Source organism: Agelaius tricolor, unplaced genomic scaffold, assembly GCF_023055355.1.
Source record: "Agelaius tricolor isolate 1412-34295 unplaced genomic scaffold, bAgeTri1.0.p SCAF_189, whole genome shotgun sequence".
Lineage (NCBI taxonomy): Eukaryota > Metazoa > Chordata > Aves > Passeriformes > Icteridae > Agelaius > Agelaius tricolor.
In genome coordinates, this window is record NW_027269449.1 from 33545 (window position 1) to 52291 (window position 18747).

Here is an 18747-nt window from a genome sequence, read left to right on the forward strand (position 1 = left end):
CTGTACCCAGGTGTATCCCAGGTGTGCCCCCCAGGTGCGTTACCTTTCTCGCAGGCCAGGTGTGCGAGGAGCGAGATCGTCTGGATGGTCTTGCCCAGCCCCATCCCAGCTGTACCCAGGTGTGTGTTATGACTCTCAGCTGTACCCAGGTGTATATCTCAGGTGCGTTACCTTTCTCGCAGGCCAGGTGTGCCAGCAGTGATATGGTCTGTATGGTTTTGCCCAGCCCCATCCCAGGTGTGTGCAGTGACTGTAGCCGTACCCAGGTGTATCCCATGGCTCTCAGGTGTGTATCTCAGGTGCGTTACCTTCTCCCAGGCCAGGTGTGCGAGGAGCGATATCGTCTGGATGGTCTTTCCCAGCCCCATCCCAGGTGTGTCCCAGGTGTGCAGTGACTGTAGCTGTACCCAGCCATACCCAGGTGTATCTCAGGTGTATCTCAGGTGCGTTACCTTTCTCGCAGGCCAGGTGAGCCAGCAGGGAAATGGTCTGTATGGTTTTTCCCAGCCCCATCCCAGCTGTATCCCATGACTCTCAGCCATACCCAGCCATACCCAGGTGTATCCCAGGTGTGCCCAGGTGCGTTACCTTTCTCGCAGGCCAGGTGAGCCAGCAGCGATATGGTCTGGATGGTTTTCCCCAGCCCCATCCCAGGTGTGTGCAGTGACTGTAGCCATACCCAGCTGTACCCAGGTGTATCCCATGACTCTCAGGTGTATCTCAGGTGCGTTACCTTTCTCGCAGGCCAGGTGTGCCAGCAGCGATATGGTCTGGATGGTTTTGCCCAGCCCCATCCCAGGTGTGTGCAGTGACTGTAGCCGTACCCAGGTGTACCCAGGTGTATCCCAGGTGTACCCAGGTGTGCCCCCCAGGTGCGTTACCTTTCTCGCAGGCCAGGTGAGCCAGCAGCGATATGGTCTGTATGGTTTTCCCCAGCCCCATCCCAGGTGTACCCAGGTGTGTGCAGTGACTGTAGCCATACCCAGCCATACCCAGGTGTATCCCACGGCTCTCAGGTGTATCCCAGGTGCGTTACCTTTCTCGCAGGCCAGGTGTGCCAGCAGCGATATGGTCTGGATGGTTTTGCCCAGCCCCATCCCAGGTGTATGTTATGACTCTCAGGTGTATCCCAGCCGTACCCAGCCGTATCCCACGGCTCTCAGGTGTGCCCAGGTGTGTTACCTTTCTCGCAGGCCAGGTGCGCAAGGAGCGATATGGTCTGGATGGTCTTTCCCAGCCCCATCCCAGGTGTACCCAGGTGTATCCCAGGTGTATCCCATGACTCTCAGCCATACCCAGGTGTATCCCAGCTGTACCCAGGTGTATCCCAGGTGTGCCCCCCAGGTGCGTTACCTTTCTCGCAGGCCAGGTGTGCGAGGAGCGAGATCGTCTGGATGGTCTTGCCCAGCCCCATCCCAGCTGTACCCAGGTGTGTGTTATGACTCTCAGCTGTACCCAGGTGTATATCTCAGGTGCGTTACCTTTCTCGCAGGCCAGGTGTGCCAGCAGTGATATGGTCTGTATGGTTTTGCCCAGCCCCATCCCAGGTGTGTGCAGTGACTGTAGCCGTACCCAGGTGTATCCCATGGCTCTCAGGTGTGTATCTCAGGTGCGTTACCTTCTCCCAGGCCAGGTGTGCGAGGAGCGATATCGTCTGGATGGTCTTTCCCAGCCCCATCCCAGGTGTGTCCCAGGTGTGCAGTGACTGTAGCTGTACCCAGCCATACCCAGGTGTATCTCAGGTGTATCTCAGGTGCGTTACCTTTCTCGCAGGCCAGGTGAGCCAGCAGGGAAATGGTCTGTATGGTTTTTCCCAGCCCCATCCCAGCTGTATCCCATGACTCTCAGCCATACCCAGCCATACCCAGGTGTATCCCAGGTGTGCCCAGGTGCGTTACCTTTCTCGCAGGCCAGGTGAGCCAGCAGCGATATGGTCTGGATGGTTTTCCCCAGCCCCATCCCAGGTGTGTGCAGTGACTGTAGCCATACCCAGCTGTACCCAGGTGTATCCCATGACTCTCAGGTGTATCTCAGGTGCGTTACCTTTCTCGCAGGCCAGGTGTGCCAGCAGCGATATGGTCTGTATGGTTTTGCCCAGCCCCATCCCAGGTGTGTGCAGTGACTGTAGCCGTACCCAGGTGTACCCAGGTGTATCCCATGACTCTCAGGTGTGCCCCCCAGGTGCGTTACCTTTCTCGCAGGCCAGGTGAGCCAGCAGGGAGATGGTCTGTATGGTTTTGCCCAGCCCCATCCCAGGTGTGTGCAGTGACTGTAGCTGTACCCAGGTGTATCCCATGACTCTCAGGTGTACCCAGGTGTATCTCAGGTGCGTTACCTTTCTCGCAGGCCAGGTGAGCCAGCAGGGAGATGGTCTGGATGGTTTTGCCCAGCCCCATCCCAGGTGTGTGCAGTGACTGTAGCTGTACCCAGGTGTATCCCATGACTCTCAGGTGTACCCAGGTGTACCCAGGTGTATCTCAGGTGCGTTACCTTTCTCGCAGGCCAGGTGAGCCAGCAGCGAGATGGTCTGTATGGTTTTGCCCAGCCCCATCTCGTCGGCCAGGATCCCGTTCAGTTTCTTCTCGTACATGGTCACCAGCCAGTCCAGCCCGATGTGCTGGTACTCGCGCAGCGTGCCCCGCAGCAGGTGCGGGATCGGCGTCTTCACCTGCGCACAGGTGAGGGACAGGTGAGGCACAGGCGTGACATAGGTGTGACACAGGTGAGGCACAGAACCCCTGGCACAGGTGAGACACGCACAGGTGAGGCACAGGTGACGCACAGGTGAGGCACAGGTGAGACAGACACAGGTGAGGCACTGGCATGACATAGGTGTGGCACAGGTGAGGCACAGAACCCCTGACACAGGTGAGTCAGGCACAGGTGAGACAAGCACAGATGAGGCACGGGTGACACACAGGTCAGGCACAGGTGAGACAGGCACAGGTGAGACAGGCACAGGTGAGTCAGGCACAGGTGAGTCACAGAACCCCTGACACAGGTGTGTCACAGGTGAGGCACAGAACCCCTGGCACAGGTGAGGCAGTCCCAGGTGTGTCTCAGGTGAGGCACAGGTGAGACAGGCACAGGTGAGACACAGGTGAGACTCAGGTGAGGGACAGAATCCCTGACACAGGTGTGTCACAGGTGAGGCACAGAACCCCTGGCACAGGTGAGGCAGTCCCAGGTGTGTCACAGGTGAGGCACAGGTACCCCCCCAGGTGTGTCACAGGTGAGGGACAGAACCCCCCAGGTGTGACACAGGTGAGTCAGTCACACATGAGTCAGTCCCAGGTGTGCCTCAGGTGTGTCACAGGTGAGGGACAGAACCCCCTCAGGTGTGACACAGGTGAGTCAGTCACACATGAGTCTCAGGTGTGTCACGGGTGAGTGACAGAACCCCTGGCACAGGTGAGGCACAGGTGAGGGACAGAGCTCGCTGTCACAGGTGAGGCACAGGTACCCCCCCCAGGCGTGTCACAGAACCCCTGGCACAGGTGAGTCAGGCACAGGTGAGGCACAGAACCCCCCCAGGTGAGTCACAGGTGAGTCTGGCACAGATGTGTCACAGGTGAGGCAAAGAACCCCGTCAGGTGAGTCACAGGTACCCCCCCCAGGTGTGCCACAGGTGAGACACAGAACCCCTGACACAGGTGAGTCAGTCCCAAGTGTATCCCAGGTGTACCCCAGCTGTCCCCAGGTGTGTCTCACCTGTCCCCAGGTGTACCCCAGGTGTGTTTCTCACCTGTGTGGTGGCCAGCGTGTACCCCTTGGGCTGCAGGCTCTGTGTGCCCAGCTGTACCCCAGGTGTATCTCACCTGTCCCCAGGTGCCCCCAGGTGTATCTCACCTGTCCCCAGGTGTGCCCAGGTGTATCCAGGTGTCCCCAGGTGTGCTCACCTGTGTGGTGGCCAGCGTGTACCCTTTGGGCTGCAGGCTCTGTGTACCCGGGTGTATCCCAGCTGTCCCCAGGTGTGTCTCAGGTGTATCTCACCTGTCCCCAGGTGTATCCAGGTGTATCCCTCACCTGTGTGGTGGCCAGCATGTACCCTTTGGGCTGCAGGCTCTGTGTGCCCAGCTGTCCCCAGGTGTACCCAGGTGTATCCCAGCTGTCCCCAGGTGTATCCAGGTGTCTCTCACCTGTCCCCAGGTGTATCCAGGTGTATCCCTCACCTGTGTGGTGGCCAGCGTGTACCCTTTGGGCTGCAGGCTCTGTGTACCCAGCTGTCCCCAGCTGTCCCCAGGTGTATCCCAGCTGTCCCCAGCTGTCCCCAGCTGTCCCCAGGTGTATCCAGGTGTGTCTCACCTGTCCCCAGGTGTATCCAGGTGTGTCCCTCACCTGTGTGGTGGCCAGCGTGTACCCTTTGGGCTGCAGGCTCTGTGTGCCCAGGTGTATCCCAGCTGTCCCCAGCTGTCCCCAGGTGTGTCTCACCTGTCCCCAGGTGTGTCCCTCACCTGTGTGGTGGCCAGCGTGTACCCTTTGGGCTGCAGGCTCTGTGTGCCCAGGTGTATCCCAGCTGTCCCCAGGTGTACCCCAGGTGTGTGTCTCACCTGTCCCCAGGTGTGTTTCTCACCTGTGTGGTGGCCAGCGTGTACCCTTTGGGCTGCAGGCTCTGTGTGCCCAGCTGTACCCCAGGTGTATCCCAGCTGTCCCCAGGTGTATCCAGGTGTATCTCACCTGTCCCCAGGTGTATCCAGGTGTGTTTCTCACCTGTGTGGTGGCCAGCGTGTACCCTTTGGGCTGCAGGCTCTCCGCCGCCGCCGCGATGTCGCTGATCTCCTTCTTGGGGGCGGGGCCCGCGGGCGCCTCGGGAGCCGCGGCCGCCGGGCTCACCTGGGCAGGTGCGGGCGGGGCGGCCACGCCCCCGGCCCCGCCCGGCTCACCCGGAGCCCCGGCCCCGCCCTCCTGCCCCTCCCCCTCCTCCTCCTCCTCCTCGTCGTCGGCTTCTTCATCATCGTCGTCGTCGTCGTCATCGTCGTCGTCATCGTCGTCGTCGTCGTCGCTGCCAGGTGAGTCTGGAACGGACAGGTGAGGTCAGGGCAGGGGCGGGGGGCACCTGAGGGGGGTGGGGATGCCTGGGAGGGGGTTGGAGAAAAACCTGGGCAGGTACAGGCACACCTGAGAGCACACCTGGGCAGGTACAGGCACACCTGAGAGCACACCTGGACAGGTACAGGCACACCTGGGAGGGGGTTAGAGCACACCTGGGCAGGTACAGGCACACCTGGGAGGGGGTTAGAGCACACCTGAGAGCACACCTGGGCAGGTACAGGCACACCTGAGAGGGGTTTAGAGCATACCTGGACAAGTACAGGCACACCTGAGAGCACACCCGGACAGGTACAGACACACCTGAGAGGGGTTTAGAGCATACCTGGACAGGTACAGGCACACCTGGGATGGGATTAGAGCACACCTGGACAGGTACAGGCACACCTGAGAGCACACCTGGGCAGGTACAGGCACACCTGGGCAGGTACAGGCACACCTGGATGGGGTTAGAGCACATCTGGACAGGTACAGGCACACCTGGACAGGTACAGACACACCTGGATGGGGTTAGAGCACACCTGGACAGGTACAGACACACCTGGGAGGGGTTTAGAGCACACCTGGACAGGTACAGGCACACCTGGGAGGGGTTTAGAGCACACCTGGACAGGTACAGGCACACCTGGGATGGGGTTAGAGCACACCTGGACAGGTACAGGCACACCTGGGCAGGTAGAGACACACCTGGGATGGGGTTAGAGCACACCTGGACAGGTCCAGTCACACCTGGCCAGGTCCTTGTCACACCTGGCCAGGGTCACAGTCACAGTCACACCTGAATGGGTCCCTGTCACACCTGGGCAGGTACAGTCACACCTGGGAGGGGTTTAGAGCACACCTGGACAGGTACAGACACACCTGTACAGGTCCCAGTCACACCTGGACAGTCCCTGTCACACCTGTGCAGGTCCCAGTCCCACCTGTGCAGGTGCAAGTCCAGTCCCACCTGTGCAGTCCCAGTCCCACCTATGCAGGTACAATCCCAGTCACACCTGGGCAGGTACAGACACACCTGGACAGGTCCCAGTCCCACCTGTGCAGGTACAATCACACCTGTGCAGTCCCAGTCCCACCTGTGCAGGTCCCAGTCCCACCTGTGCAGGTACAATCACACCTGTGCAGGTCTAGGTCCAGTCACACCTGTGCAGGTCCAGTCCCACCTGTGCAGGGTCCCAGTCCCACCTGTGCAATCCCTGTCACACCTGGACAGTCCCAGTCCCACCTGTGCAGGTCCAGTCCCACCTGTGCAGGGTCCCAGTCCCACCTGTGCAGGTACAATCACACCTGTGCAATCCCTGTCACACCTGTGCAGGTACAATCACACCTGTGCAGTCCCAGTCCGTCACACCTGGGAGGGGTCCCAGTCACACCTGTGCAGGTCCCAGTCCCACCTGTGCAGGTACAGTCCCAGTCACACCTGGACAGTCCCAGTCCCACCTGTGCAGGTCCAATCCCAGTCCCACCTGTGCAGTCCCAGTCCCACCTGGACAGGTACTGTCACACCTGGACAGTCCCAGTCCCACCTGTGCAGGTACAGACACACCTGGGAGGGGTCCCTGTCCCACCTGTGCAGGTACAATCACACCTGGACAGGGTCCCAGTCCCACCTGTGCAGTCCCAGTCCCACCTGTGCAGGTACAATCCCAGTCCCACCTGTGCAGGGTCCCAGTCCCACCTGTGCAGGTACAGACACACCTGTGCAGTCCCAGTCCCACCTGTGCAGGTACAATCCCACCTGTGCAGGTCCCAGTCCCACCTGTGCAGGTACAATCCCAGTCTCACCTGTGCAATCCCTGTCACACCTGGACAGTCCCAGTCCCACCTGTGCAGGTCCCAGTCCCACCTGTGCAGGTCCAGTCCCAGTCCCACCTGTGCAGGTACAGACACACCTGGGAGGGGTCCCTGTCACACCTGTGCAGTCCCAGTCCCACCTGTGCAGGTCCAGTCACACCTGTCCAGTCCCAGTCCCACCTGTGCAGGTACAGACACACCTGTGCAGTCCCAGTCCCACCTGTGCTCACCTGAGCGGGTGCTGCTGGCGCCGGGGGCGGAGTCGCAGTCGGAGTCGGCGAAGGCGCCGCGGTAACGCTGGAGCAGCTCCTCCATGGGCAGCGCACCTGAAACACACCTGGGTCACACACCTGGGGAACACACCTGGGATACAGCTGGGGACACACCTGGGTCACACCTGGGGACAGCTAAAATACACCTGCAACACACCTGGGTCACACCTGGGGAACACACCTGGGATACAGCTGGGGACACCTAAAATACACCTGCAACACACCTGGGTCACACCTGGGGACACCTAAAATACACCTGCAACACACCTGGGGGACAGCTGGGTCACACCTGGGGACACCTGAGATACACCTGGGGACAGCTAAAATACACCTGGGGGACAGCTGGGATACACCTGGGGACACCTAAAATACACCTGCAACACACCTGGGTCACACCTGGGGAACACACCTGGGGACAGCTGGGGACACCTAAAATACACCTGCAACACACCTGGGTCACACCTGGGGACACCTGGAACACACCTGGGTCACACCTGGGGACACCTGGAACACGTCTGGGGACACCTGGGGACACCTGAGGGCACCTGAGATACACCTGCAACACACCTGGGTCACACCTGGGGACACACCTGGGGGAACACACCTGGGACACCTGGGGACACCTGGAACACACCTGGGACACACCTGGGTTACACCTGGCGGCACCTAAAATACACCTGGGATACACCTGGGATGCACCTGGGGTACAGCTGGGGTTATACCTGGGGACACCTGAGAGTCACCTGGGGGCACCTGAAACACACCTGGGGGCACCTGGGGACACACCTGGGTTACACCTGGGGGCACCTGAAACACACCTGGGGTTACACCTGGGATACACCTGAGAGACACACCTGGGGTTACACCTAAAATACACCTGGGGGCACCTGAGATACACCTGGAACACACCTGGGTTACACCTGGGTTACACCTGGGGACACCTGAGATACACCTGGGGACACCTGGAACACACCTGGGGTTACACCTCAGATACACCTGGGGGCACCTAAAATACACCTGGGGGCACCTGGGGTCACACCTGGGTTACACCTGGGGGCACCTGGGGATTTTGGGGTCATTTTTGGTAATTTTTGAGTATTTTTATGTTTTTGGTTCTTTTCTATTTTGGGGTGGTTTCCTGGATTTTGGGTTAATTTGGGGGTAATTTTGGGTAATTTTAGGGGTTTTTTTTTTCCAGCTTTTAGAGCGTTTTATTAATTTTGGACATTTTTCTGTATTTTTGGGTTAATTTTGGGGGTAAATTTGGGTATTTTTATGGCGTTTTTCCAGCTTTTAGAGCGGTTTTTTTAAATTTTGGGCATTTTTCTGTATTTTGGGGTTAATTTTGGGGTAAATTTTGGGTATTTTTATGGGGTTTTTTCCAGCTTTTAGAGCATTTTTTTCCATTTTGTTCACTTTTCTGTATTTCGGGTTGATTTTGGGTTGATTTTGGGTTGATTTTGGGTGGTTTTGGGTGAATTTTGGGGTAATTTTGGGTGATTTTGGGTTGATTTTGGGTGATTTTGGGTTGATTTTGGGTGATTTTGGGTTAATTTTGGGTGGTTTTGGGCACTCACCCTCCCTGGCCAGGTCGTCCAGCTCCTGCTCAGGATTTTGGGGTAAATTTTGGGTATTTTAGGTGAATTTTGGGCATTTTTCTGTAGTTTGGGTTGATTTTGGGTTATTTTGGGGTAATTTTGGGGTAAATTTGGGGCATTTTTATGGGTTTTTTCCAGCTTTTAGAGCGTTTTTTAAAAATTTTGTTCATTTTTCTGTATTTCAGGTTAATTTTGGGTTGATTTGGGGTGATTTGAGGTTTTTTAGTGCCAATTTTGGGTCATTTTGGGTTTTTTAGGGCGGATTTTGGGGTTTTTTAGGGCCAATCTTGGGTTAATTTTGGGTTGATTTTGGGTGATTTTGGGTTAATTTTGGGTTGATTTTGGGTTGATTTTGGGTGATTTTGGGTTGATTTTGGGTGATTTTGGGTGATTTTGGGAGATTTTGGGTGATTTTTGGGTAATTTTTGGGTAATTTTGGGTGATTTTGGGGTAATTTTGGGTGATTTTGGGCACTCACCCTCCCTGGCCAGGTCGTCCAGCTCCTGCTCAGGATTTTGGGGTACTCTGGGGTATTTTAGATGAATTTTGGGCATTTTTCTGTATTTTTGGGTTGATTTTGGGGTAATTTTGGGGTAATTTTGGATATTTTTATGTTTTTTTTCCAGCTTTTAGAGCATTTTTTTAATTTTGGACATTTTCTGTATTTTGGGTGATTTTGGGTTAATTTTGGCCATTTTTAGAGTTTTTTCCCAGCTTTTAGAGAGTTTTTTTTTTTAATTTTGGGCATTTTTCTGTATTTTTGGGTTGATTTTGGGGTTAATTTTGGGGTAATTTTGGGGTATTTTTATGGGGTTTTTTCCAGCTTTTAGAGTGTTTTTTTTGCATTTTGTTCACTTTTCTGTATTTTGGGTTGATTTTGGGTTGATTTTGGGTGGTTTTGGGTTAATTTTGGGGTAATTTTGGGTAAATTTTGGGTAATTTAGGAGTAAATTTTGGGTATTTTTAGGGGTTTTTTTCCAGCTTTTAGAGAGTTTTTTTTTTAATTTTGGGCATTTTTCTGTATTTTTGGGTTGATTTTGGGGTTAATTTTGGGGTAAATTTGGGCATTTTTCTGTATTTTTTTCCAGCTTTTAGAGAGTTTTTTTTAAATTTTGGGCATTTTTCTGTATTTTGGGTTGATTTTGGGTTGATTTTGGGTTAATTTGGGTTAATTTGGGGTAATTTTGGGGTAAATTTTGGGTATTTTTATGAGGTTTTTTCCCAGCTTTTAGAGCGTTTTTTTTAATTTTGGGCATTTTTCTGTATTTTTTTCCAGCTTTTAGAGAGTTTTTTTTTTAATTTTGGGCATTTTTCTGGATTTTGGGTTGATTTTGGGTGATCTTGGGTTGATTTTGGGTGGTTTTGGGTTAATTTTGGGGTAAATTTGGGGTATTTTTATGGGTTTTTTCCAGCTTTTAGAGGTTTTTTTTCATTTTGTTCACTTTTCTGTATTTTGGGTTAATTTTGGCTGATTTTGGGTGAATTTTGGGTGGTTTTGGGCACTCACCCTCCCTGGCCAGGTCGTCCAGCTCCTGCTGGTGATCGACGTCGCCCTCCAGGCGCTCCTGGGCCGCGATCGTGTCCTCCTCATCCTCACCTGCCCGGGGACACGGAAACGTCACCAGAAACGGCCAAAAATGGCCAAAAATGGGAAAAAATGAGAGAAAAATGGGCAAAAATGGCACAAAAATGGGAAAAAATGAGAGAAAAATGGGCAAAAATGGCACAAAATGGGAAAAAATGAGAGAAAAATGGGAAAAAATGAGAGAAAAATGGGCAAAAATGAGAGAAAAATGGGAAAAAATGGCAAAAAATGACAGAAAAATGAGAGAAAAATGGGCAAAAATGGCACAAAATGGGAAAAAATGAGAGAAAAACGGGCAAAAATGGCACAAAATGGGAAAAAATGAGAGAAAAATGGGCAAAAATGGCAAAAAATGACAGAAAAATGAGAGAAAAATGGGCAAAAATGGCACAAAATGGGAAAAAATGAGAGAAAAACGGGCAAAAATGGCACGAAATGGGAAAAAATGAGAGAAAAATGGGCAAAAATGGCACCAAATGGGAAAAAATGAGAGAAAAATGGGCAAAAATGGCACAAAATGGGAAAAAATGAGAGAAAAATGGGCAAAAATGGCACCAAATGGCACCAAAAACGGCACCAAATGGGAAAAAAAATGAGAGAAAAATGGCACCAAATATGGCACCAAAAATGGTACCAAATGGGCCCAAAATGGGCAAAAATGGCACCAAAATGGCACCAAATGAGAGCAAATCGGACCAAAATGGCCAAAAATGGCACAAAATGGTACCAAGATGGCACAAAATGGCAAAAAAGGCACAAAATGGCACCAAAAATGGCCAAAAATGGCACCAAATGAGAGAAAAATGGGCAAAAATGGCAAAAAACGGCACCAAAAATGGCAAAAAATGAGAGAAAAATGGGCAAAAATGGCACAAAATGGGAAAAAATGAGAGAAAAATGGGCAAAAATGGAAAAAAATGGCACAAAAACCAGCACAAAATGGGAAAAAATGGAAAAAAATGGAACCAAAAATAGCACCAAAAATGGCACCAAAAATGGCACCAAATGGGACCAAAATGGGCAAAAATGGCACAAAATGGCACCAAATGAGACTAAAATGGCACCAAAAATGGAACCAAAATGGCACAAAATGGCAAAAATGGCACCAAAAATGGCACAAAATGGCAAAAAATGACAGAAAAATGGGCAGAAATGGCACCAAATGAGAGCAAAATGGCCAAAAGCGCCCCCAAAATGGTAAAAAATGGCACCAAAATGGCCAAAAATGGCACCAAATTGCAGCAAATGGAACCAAAATGGCCAAAAATGGCAGAAAATGGCAGAAATGGAGCCAAAATGGCACCAAATTGTAGGAAACTGAACCAAAAAGGCCCCAAAATGGCACCAAATGGAGCAAAAATGGCACCAAATTGTAGCAAATGGAACCAAAATGGCCAAAAATGGCACCAAAGTGGCAGAAAATGGCACCAAATTGCAGCAAATTGAACCAAAATGGTGAAAAATGGCACCAAAAGAGACCAAAATGGCACAAAATGGCACCAAATTGTAGCAAATGGCACCAAAATGGGCAAAAATGGCCCCAAAGTGGCAGCAAATGGATCCAAAATGGCACCAAATTGCAGCAAACTGAACCAAAATGGCCAAAAATGGCCCCAAAATGGCCAAAAAGGCCAAAAATGGCACCAAAGTGGCAGAAAATGACAAAAAATTGGCACCAAATGAGACCAAATGAGACCAAAATGGCCAAAACCGGCCCCAAAATGGTAAAAAAATGGCACCAAAATGGCCAAAAATGGCACCAAATTGCAGGAAATTGAACCAAAATGGCACCAAATGGAGCAAAAATGGCACGAAATTACAGGAAATTGAACAAAAATGGCCAAAAATGGCCCCAAAATGGCCAAAAAGGCCAAAAATGGCACCAAAGTGACAGAAAATGACAAAAAATTGGCCTCAAATGGCACCAAAATGGCCAGAAATGGATCCAAAATGGCACCAAATTGCAGCAAACTGAACCAAAATGGCCAAAAATGGCCCCAAAATGTCCAAAAAGGCCAAAAATGGCACCAAAGTGACAGAAAATGACAAAAAATTGGCACCAAATGAGACCAAATGAGACCAAAATGGCCAAAACCGGCCCCAAAATGGTAAAAAAAAATGGCACCAAAATGGCCAAAAATGGCACCAAATTGGCACCAAATTGTAGCAAATGGAACCAAAATGGCCAAAAATGGCACAAAATGACAAAAAATTGGCCTCAAATTGGACCAAAATGGCCCAAAATGGCCCCAAATGGAGCAAAAATGGCACCAAATTGCAGCAAATTGAACCAAAATGGTCCAAAATGGTGGAAAATGGCACCAAATGGAGCAAAATGGCACCAAATGGAGCAAAAATGGCACCAAATTACAGGAAATTGAACAAAAATGGCCAAAAATGGCCCCAAAATGGCTAAAAATGGCACCAAAGTGGCAGAAAATGACAAAAAATTGGCACCAAATGAGACCAAAATGGCCAAAACCGGCCCCAAAATGGTAAAAAAAATGGCACCAAATTGGAAGAAAATGGCACCAAAATGGCCAAAAATGGCAGCAAATTGCAGGAAATGGAACCAAAATGGCCCAAAATGATGGAAAATGGCCCAAAATGGCCCCAAATGGCCCCAAATTGGCCCAAACCAGGTCTCACCTTCCTCCTCCTCAGCCTCGAACTCCTCGTCCTCCTCACGGGGGCCCCAGGGTGGGGGAGGGTCCCGGCCCCGCCTCAGAACCTGGGGGGAGGGGACAGGTCAGGGGGGGGAGGGGCACAAAGAAATTCCCAAAAATATCCCAGAAAAAACCCGAAAAAATCCCCCGAAAAACCCAGGGAAAATCCCAGAAAAAACCCCAAAAAAACCCAAAGAATCCCAAAAAAATCCCCCCAAAAAATCCAAAAAAAATCCCAGAAAAAACCCCCAAAAAATCAAAAAAAAAACCCCCAAAAATCCCAGAAAAATCCCCAAAAAAATCCCAGAAAAAAACCAAAAAAATCCCCAAAAAAATCCCCCAAAAAAATCCCAAAAAAAAACCCCAAAAAATAAAAAAAAAAAATCCCAAAAATATACCAGAAAAACCCCCAAAAATAACCCCCAAAAATCCCCAAAAAATCCCCCAAAAAATCCCAAAAAAAACCCCAAAAAATCCCAAAAATCCCAGAAAAATCCCCAAGAAAATCCCAGAAAAAAATCCCAAAAAATCCCCAAAAAAATCCAAAAAAATTCCCAAAAAATCCAAAAAAACCCCAAAAAATAAAAAAAAAATTAAAAAAAAATCATAAAAAATCCAATAAAATCCCCCCCAAAAAATCATAAAAAATCCCAAAAAAAATCCCAAAAAATCCCCAAAAAATCCAAAAAAATCCCCAAAAATCCCCAAATTCTTTCCCCCCCCCTCCCCCCCCCAGTGTCTGAGCTTTGCCCCAAGGTGGGGGAGGGGGAGGGGGTGGGGGAGGGGCGTTACCTGCGGGGGGAGGGAGCCCAGGAGGTCCCCGAGGGGCCGGGGGGGGCTCGGGGCCGAGGCTGCGGAGGAGAGAACAGGGGGGGTGGGGGAGGGGAGCCCCCAGCACCCATGGGTGACACCTGGGAACCCATGGGGGGACACCCGGAGCCCCCAGCACTCATGGGTGATACCTGAGAACCCATGGAAGACAGCTGAGCACCCATGGGAGACACCCAGAGCCCCCAAGCACCCATGGGGGACACCTGAGCACCCATGGGAGACACCTGAGCACCCATGGGGGACACCCAGAACCACCTGGGAACCCATGGGGGACACTTGAACACCCAGGGGTGACACCCAGACCCACCCTGAGCACCCACGGGTGACACCTGAGAACCCATGGGGGACACCTGGACCCCACCCACATCACCCAGGGCCCCCAAACCCCTCCAGGTACCCCCAAATCCCCCACGATGCCCCCAAACCCCTTCCAGATGCCCCCAAACCCCCCTGAGATGCCCCTAAACCCTCTCCAGGTACCCCCAAACCCCCTGAGATGCCCCCAAACCCCCTCCAGATGCCCCCAAACCCTTCCAGATGCCCCCAAACCCCCCCGAGATGCCCCCCAACCCCCCCAAGCTGCCCCCAAACCCCTCCAGATACCCCCAAACCCCTTCCAGGCACCCCCAAACCCCCTCCAGGTACCCCCAAACCCCCCGAGATGCCCCCAAACCCCTCCAGGTACCTCCAAATCCCCCCAAGCTGCCCCCAAACCCCCTCCAGGTACCCCCAAACCCCTCAAACCCTGCCCGGGTGAGCTCTCCACTCTCTCAGGTGCCCCCAAACCCTCTCCAGGTATCCCCACACCCCCTGAGATGCCCCCAAACCCTCCTGAGATGCCCCCAAACCCACCTGAGATACCCCCAAACCCCCTCCAGGCACCCCCAAACCCTCCTGAGATGCCCCCAGACGCCCCCCAAGCTACCCCCAAACCCCTTCCTGGCACCCCCAAACCCCCTGAGATGCCCCCAAACCCCCTTGAGATGCCCCCAAACCCCCTTGAGATGCCCCCAAACCCCCTTGAGATGCCCCCAACCCCCTCCAGGCACCCCCAAACCCCTCGAGGTGCCCCCCAGCCCCTTTGCCAGGGTTACCTGGGCAGCCGAGGGCGTCGGGGCGCGGCCGGGGCGCGTTGAGGCTGCGGCTCAGCAGGTCCGAGTAGCGCTCGGTCTGGCCCACGATGAAATCCAGCTGCAGGTCCAGGGCCTTCTTGCGCTTCTCCTCCAGCCGGGATTGCTGCTTGAACTGCACCACCTGCAGGGCACAGCTGGGTCACAGCTGGATCACAGCTGGGTGGGGGGCACCCGTGGGGGGCAGCCCGGGGGGTGAAATGGGCACCCCATGGTCATTGATGGGCACCCAGTGGTCAGCAATGGGCACCCCGTGGTCAGCAATGGTCATTGATGGGCACCCAATGGTCAGCAATGGTCATTGATGGGCACCCAGTGGTCAGTAATGGTCATTGATGGGCACCCAATGGGCACCCCATGGTCACTGATGGGCACCCCATGGTCAGCAATGGGCACCCAATGGTCAGCAATGGGCACCCATGGTCAGCAATGGGCACCCCGTGGTCAGCAATGGTCATTGATGGGCACCCAATGGGCAGCAATGGGCACCCAATGGGCAGCAATGGGCACCCAATGGGCAGCAATGGTCATTGATGGGCACCCGATGGTCAGCAATGGGCACCCAGTGGGGTGAAATGGGCACCCAATGGTCATTGATGGTCATTGATGGGCACCCCATGGTCAGCAATGGGCATTGATGGTCATTAATGGTCAGCAATGGGCACCCAATGGTCATTGATGGGCACCCAATGGTCAGCAATGGGCACTGATGGGCACCCCATGGTCAGCAATGGGCACCCCATGGTCAGCAATGGTCATTGATGGGCACCCCATGGTCAGCAATGGTCATTGATGGGCACCCCATGGTCAGCAATGGTCATTGATGGGCACCCAATGGTCAGCAATGGGCACCCAATGGTCAGCAATGGGCATTGATGTGCACCAGTGGTCATCAATGGGCATCCAATGGTCATTGATGAGCACCCAGTGGTCAGCAATGGGCACCCAGTGGTCATTGATGGTCATTGATGGGCACCCATGGTCAGCAATGGGCACCCAATGGTCAGCAATGGGCATTGATGGGCACCCAATGGTCAGCAATGGGCACCCAATGGTCATTGATGGGCACCCAATGGTCAGCACTGGTCATTGATGGGCGCTCAATGGTCAGCACTGGTCATTGATGGGCACCCCATGGTCAGCACTGGTCATTGATGGGCACCCCATGGTCAGCAATGGTCATTGATGGGCACCCCATGGTCAGCAATGGTCATTGATGGTCAGCAATGGGCGCCCAATGGGCACCCAATGGTCAGCAATGGTCATTGATGGGCACCCCATGGTCATTGATGGGCTTCCAATGGTCAGCAATGGGCACCCAATGGTCATTGATGGTCATTGATGGGTGCCCGATGGTCATCGATGGTCACTGATGAACATTGATGGGCACCCAGTGGTCAGCAATGGGCACCCAGTGGGCGCTGCGGGGCAGCGATGGGCACCCATCGGTGCACTCAGGTGTGCCCATCTGTGCCCAGGTGTCCCTAAACCCCCAATTTTCACCGATTTTCTCCCAATTTTCACCGATTTTCCCCCAATTTCCCCCATTTTTTCCCCATTTCCCCCCTTTAGCTGTGCCCAGGTGCCCCCAGATGTGCCCAGGTACATCCCAGGTGTCCCTGAACCCCCAATTTTCACCAATTTTCCCCCAATTTCCCCCATTTCCCCCCATTTCTCCCCCCCAGCTGTCCCCCAGCTGTGCCCAGCTGTGCCCCCAGGTGCCCCCAGGTGTCCCTAAACCCCCAAGTTTCACCCATTTCTCCCCAATTTTCACTGATTTTCCCCCAAATTTTCACCGATTTTCTCCGAATGTTCACCGATTTTCCCCCATTTTTTCCCCCATTTTCCCCCATTTCTCCCCCCTAGCTGTGCCCAGGTGTGCCCAGGTACATCCCAGCTGTGCCCAGGTGTGCCTAAACCCCCAATTTTCCCCAATTTCCCCCAATTTCCACCGATTTTCCCCCAAATTTTCACCGATTTTCCCCCAATTTTCGCCCTTTCTCCCCCTCCTCTGTCCCCCAGCTGTGCCAGCTGTGCCCAGGTGTCCCTAAACCCCCAATTTTCACCGATTTTCCCCCAATTTCACCCATTTCCCCCCATTTCTCCCCCCAGCTGTGCCCAGCTGTGCCAGCTGTGTCCAGCTGTGCCCAGCTGTCCCTGAACCCCCAATTTTCACCCATTTCCCCCCAATTTTCACCGATTTTCCCCCAAATTTTCACCGATTTTCTCCGAATTTTCACCGATTTTCCCCCAATTTTCCCCCATTTCCCCCCATTTCTCCCCCCCAGCTGTGCCCAGCTGTGCCAGCTGTGCCCGGGTGTCCCTGAACCCCCAATTTTCACCGATTTTCCCCCAATTTCACCCATTTCCCCCCATTTCTCCCCCAGCTGTGCCCAGCTGTGCCAGCTGTGTCCAGCTGTGCCCAGCTGTCCCTAAACCCCCAATTTTCACCCATTTCCCCCCAGTTTTCACCGATTTCCCCCCAAATTTTCACCGATTTTCTCCGAATTTTCACCGATTTTCCCCCAATTTTCCCCCATTTCCCCCCATTTCTCCCCCCCAGCTGTTCCAGCTGTGCCCAGCTGTGCCCGGGTACCTTCTCCACGCTGCTCCAGAAGTGCCGCACCTCGCGGGCGATGGCGGCGGCCACGCGGCGCAGCTTGGCCTGCTCCTCGCGCTTGGCGCGCTGCTGCCGCTGCCGCTGCTCCTCGTGGTGCCGCATCACCATCCGCACCACCTGGGACGGGAAAGGGGACAGGTGAGGCACGGGAAAATCCTAAAAAAGTCCTAAAAAAAATCCTAAAAAAAATCCCTAAAAAAATCCCCCAAAAAATCCCCCAAAAAATCCCCAAAAAAACCCGAAATCCCGAAGGTTTTAGCCCCAAAAGTCACTGAATTGACCCCAAAAATTCACTGAATTGACTCCAAAAATTCACTTAAAAATTCACTGAATTGGTCACAGTGAGGGACAGGTGAGGGACACCAAAAACCCTCAAAATCCCAAAGATTTTACCCCAAAATTCATTAGATTGACCCCAAAAATTCACTTAAAAATGCACTGAATTGGTCACAGTGAGGGACAGGTGAGGGACACCAAAAACCCCAAAAAAATCCCCAAAATTCCCCAAAAAAATCCTAAAATATCCCCCCCAAAAAACCCCTAAAAAAAACCCCAAAAATCCCAAAGATTTTACCCCAAAATTCATTAAACTGACCCCAAAAATCAGCGAAATTCACTTAAAAATTCGCTGAATTGGTCACAGTGAGGGACAGGTGAGGAATGAAAAAAAACCCAAAAAAACCCCAAAAAAACCTAAAAAAAAATCCCAAAAAAATCCAAAAAAAAAAAAACCAAAAAAATCCCAAAAAAAACCCGAAATCCTGAAGGTTTTAGCCCCAAAATCACTAAATTGACCCCAAAAATTCACTGAATTGGTCACAGTGAGGGACAGGTGAGGGACACCAAAAACCCCCATAAAAATCCTAAAAAAAACCCCAAAATCCTGAAGGTTTTAGCCCCAAAATTCATTAATTTAGCCCCAAAAATCAGCGAAATTCAATTAAAAATTCACTGAATTGGTCACGGTAAGGGACAGGTGAGGGACACCAAAAACCCTCAAAATCCCAAAGATTTTACCCCAAAATTCATTAAATTGACCCCAAAAATTCACTTAAAAATTCACTGAATTGGTCACAGTGAGGGACAGGTGAGGGACACCAAAAACCCCAAAAAAATCCCCAAAATTCCCCAAAAAAATCCTAAAATATCCCCCCCAAAAAACCCCTAAAAAAACCCCAAAAATCCCAAAGATTTTACCCCAA

General features: G+C 52.5%; 1 protein-coding gene across 1 annotated transcript in view; it reads right to left on the reverse strand.

Annotated features, from left to right (window-relative positions):
* LOC139587167 (helicase SRCAP-like) overlaps positions 1-17690 on the reverse strand; it is a 42450-nt gene extending 24760 nt beyond the window's left edge. The window contains exons 1-8 of the mRNA XM_071421128.1: positions 17522-17690; positions 14890-15049; positions 13757-13815; positions 12948-13029; positions 10221-10310; positions 7074-7169; positions 4711-5015; positions 2491-2668 (exon numbers count right to left, since the gene is read on the reverse strand). Of these exons, the coding sequence (XP_071277229.1) occupies positions 2491-2668; positions 4711-5015; positions 7074-7169; positions 10221-10310; positions 12948-13029; positions 13757-13815; positions 14890-15049; positions 17522-17653 (1102 nt within the window). The 5' untranslated portion in view covers positions 17654-17690. The remainder of the gene's footprint in view (positions 1-2490; positions 2669-4710; positions 5016-7073; positions 7170-10220; positions 10311-12947; positions 13030-13756; positions 13816-14889; positions 15050-17521) is intronic.
* Between the last annotated feature and the right edge of the window lie 1057 nt (positions 17691-18747).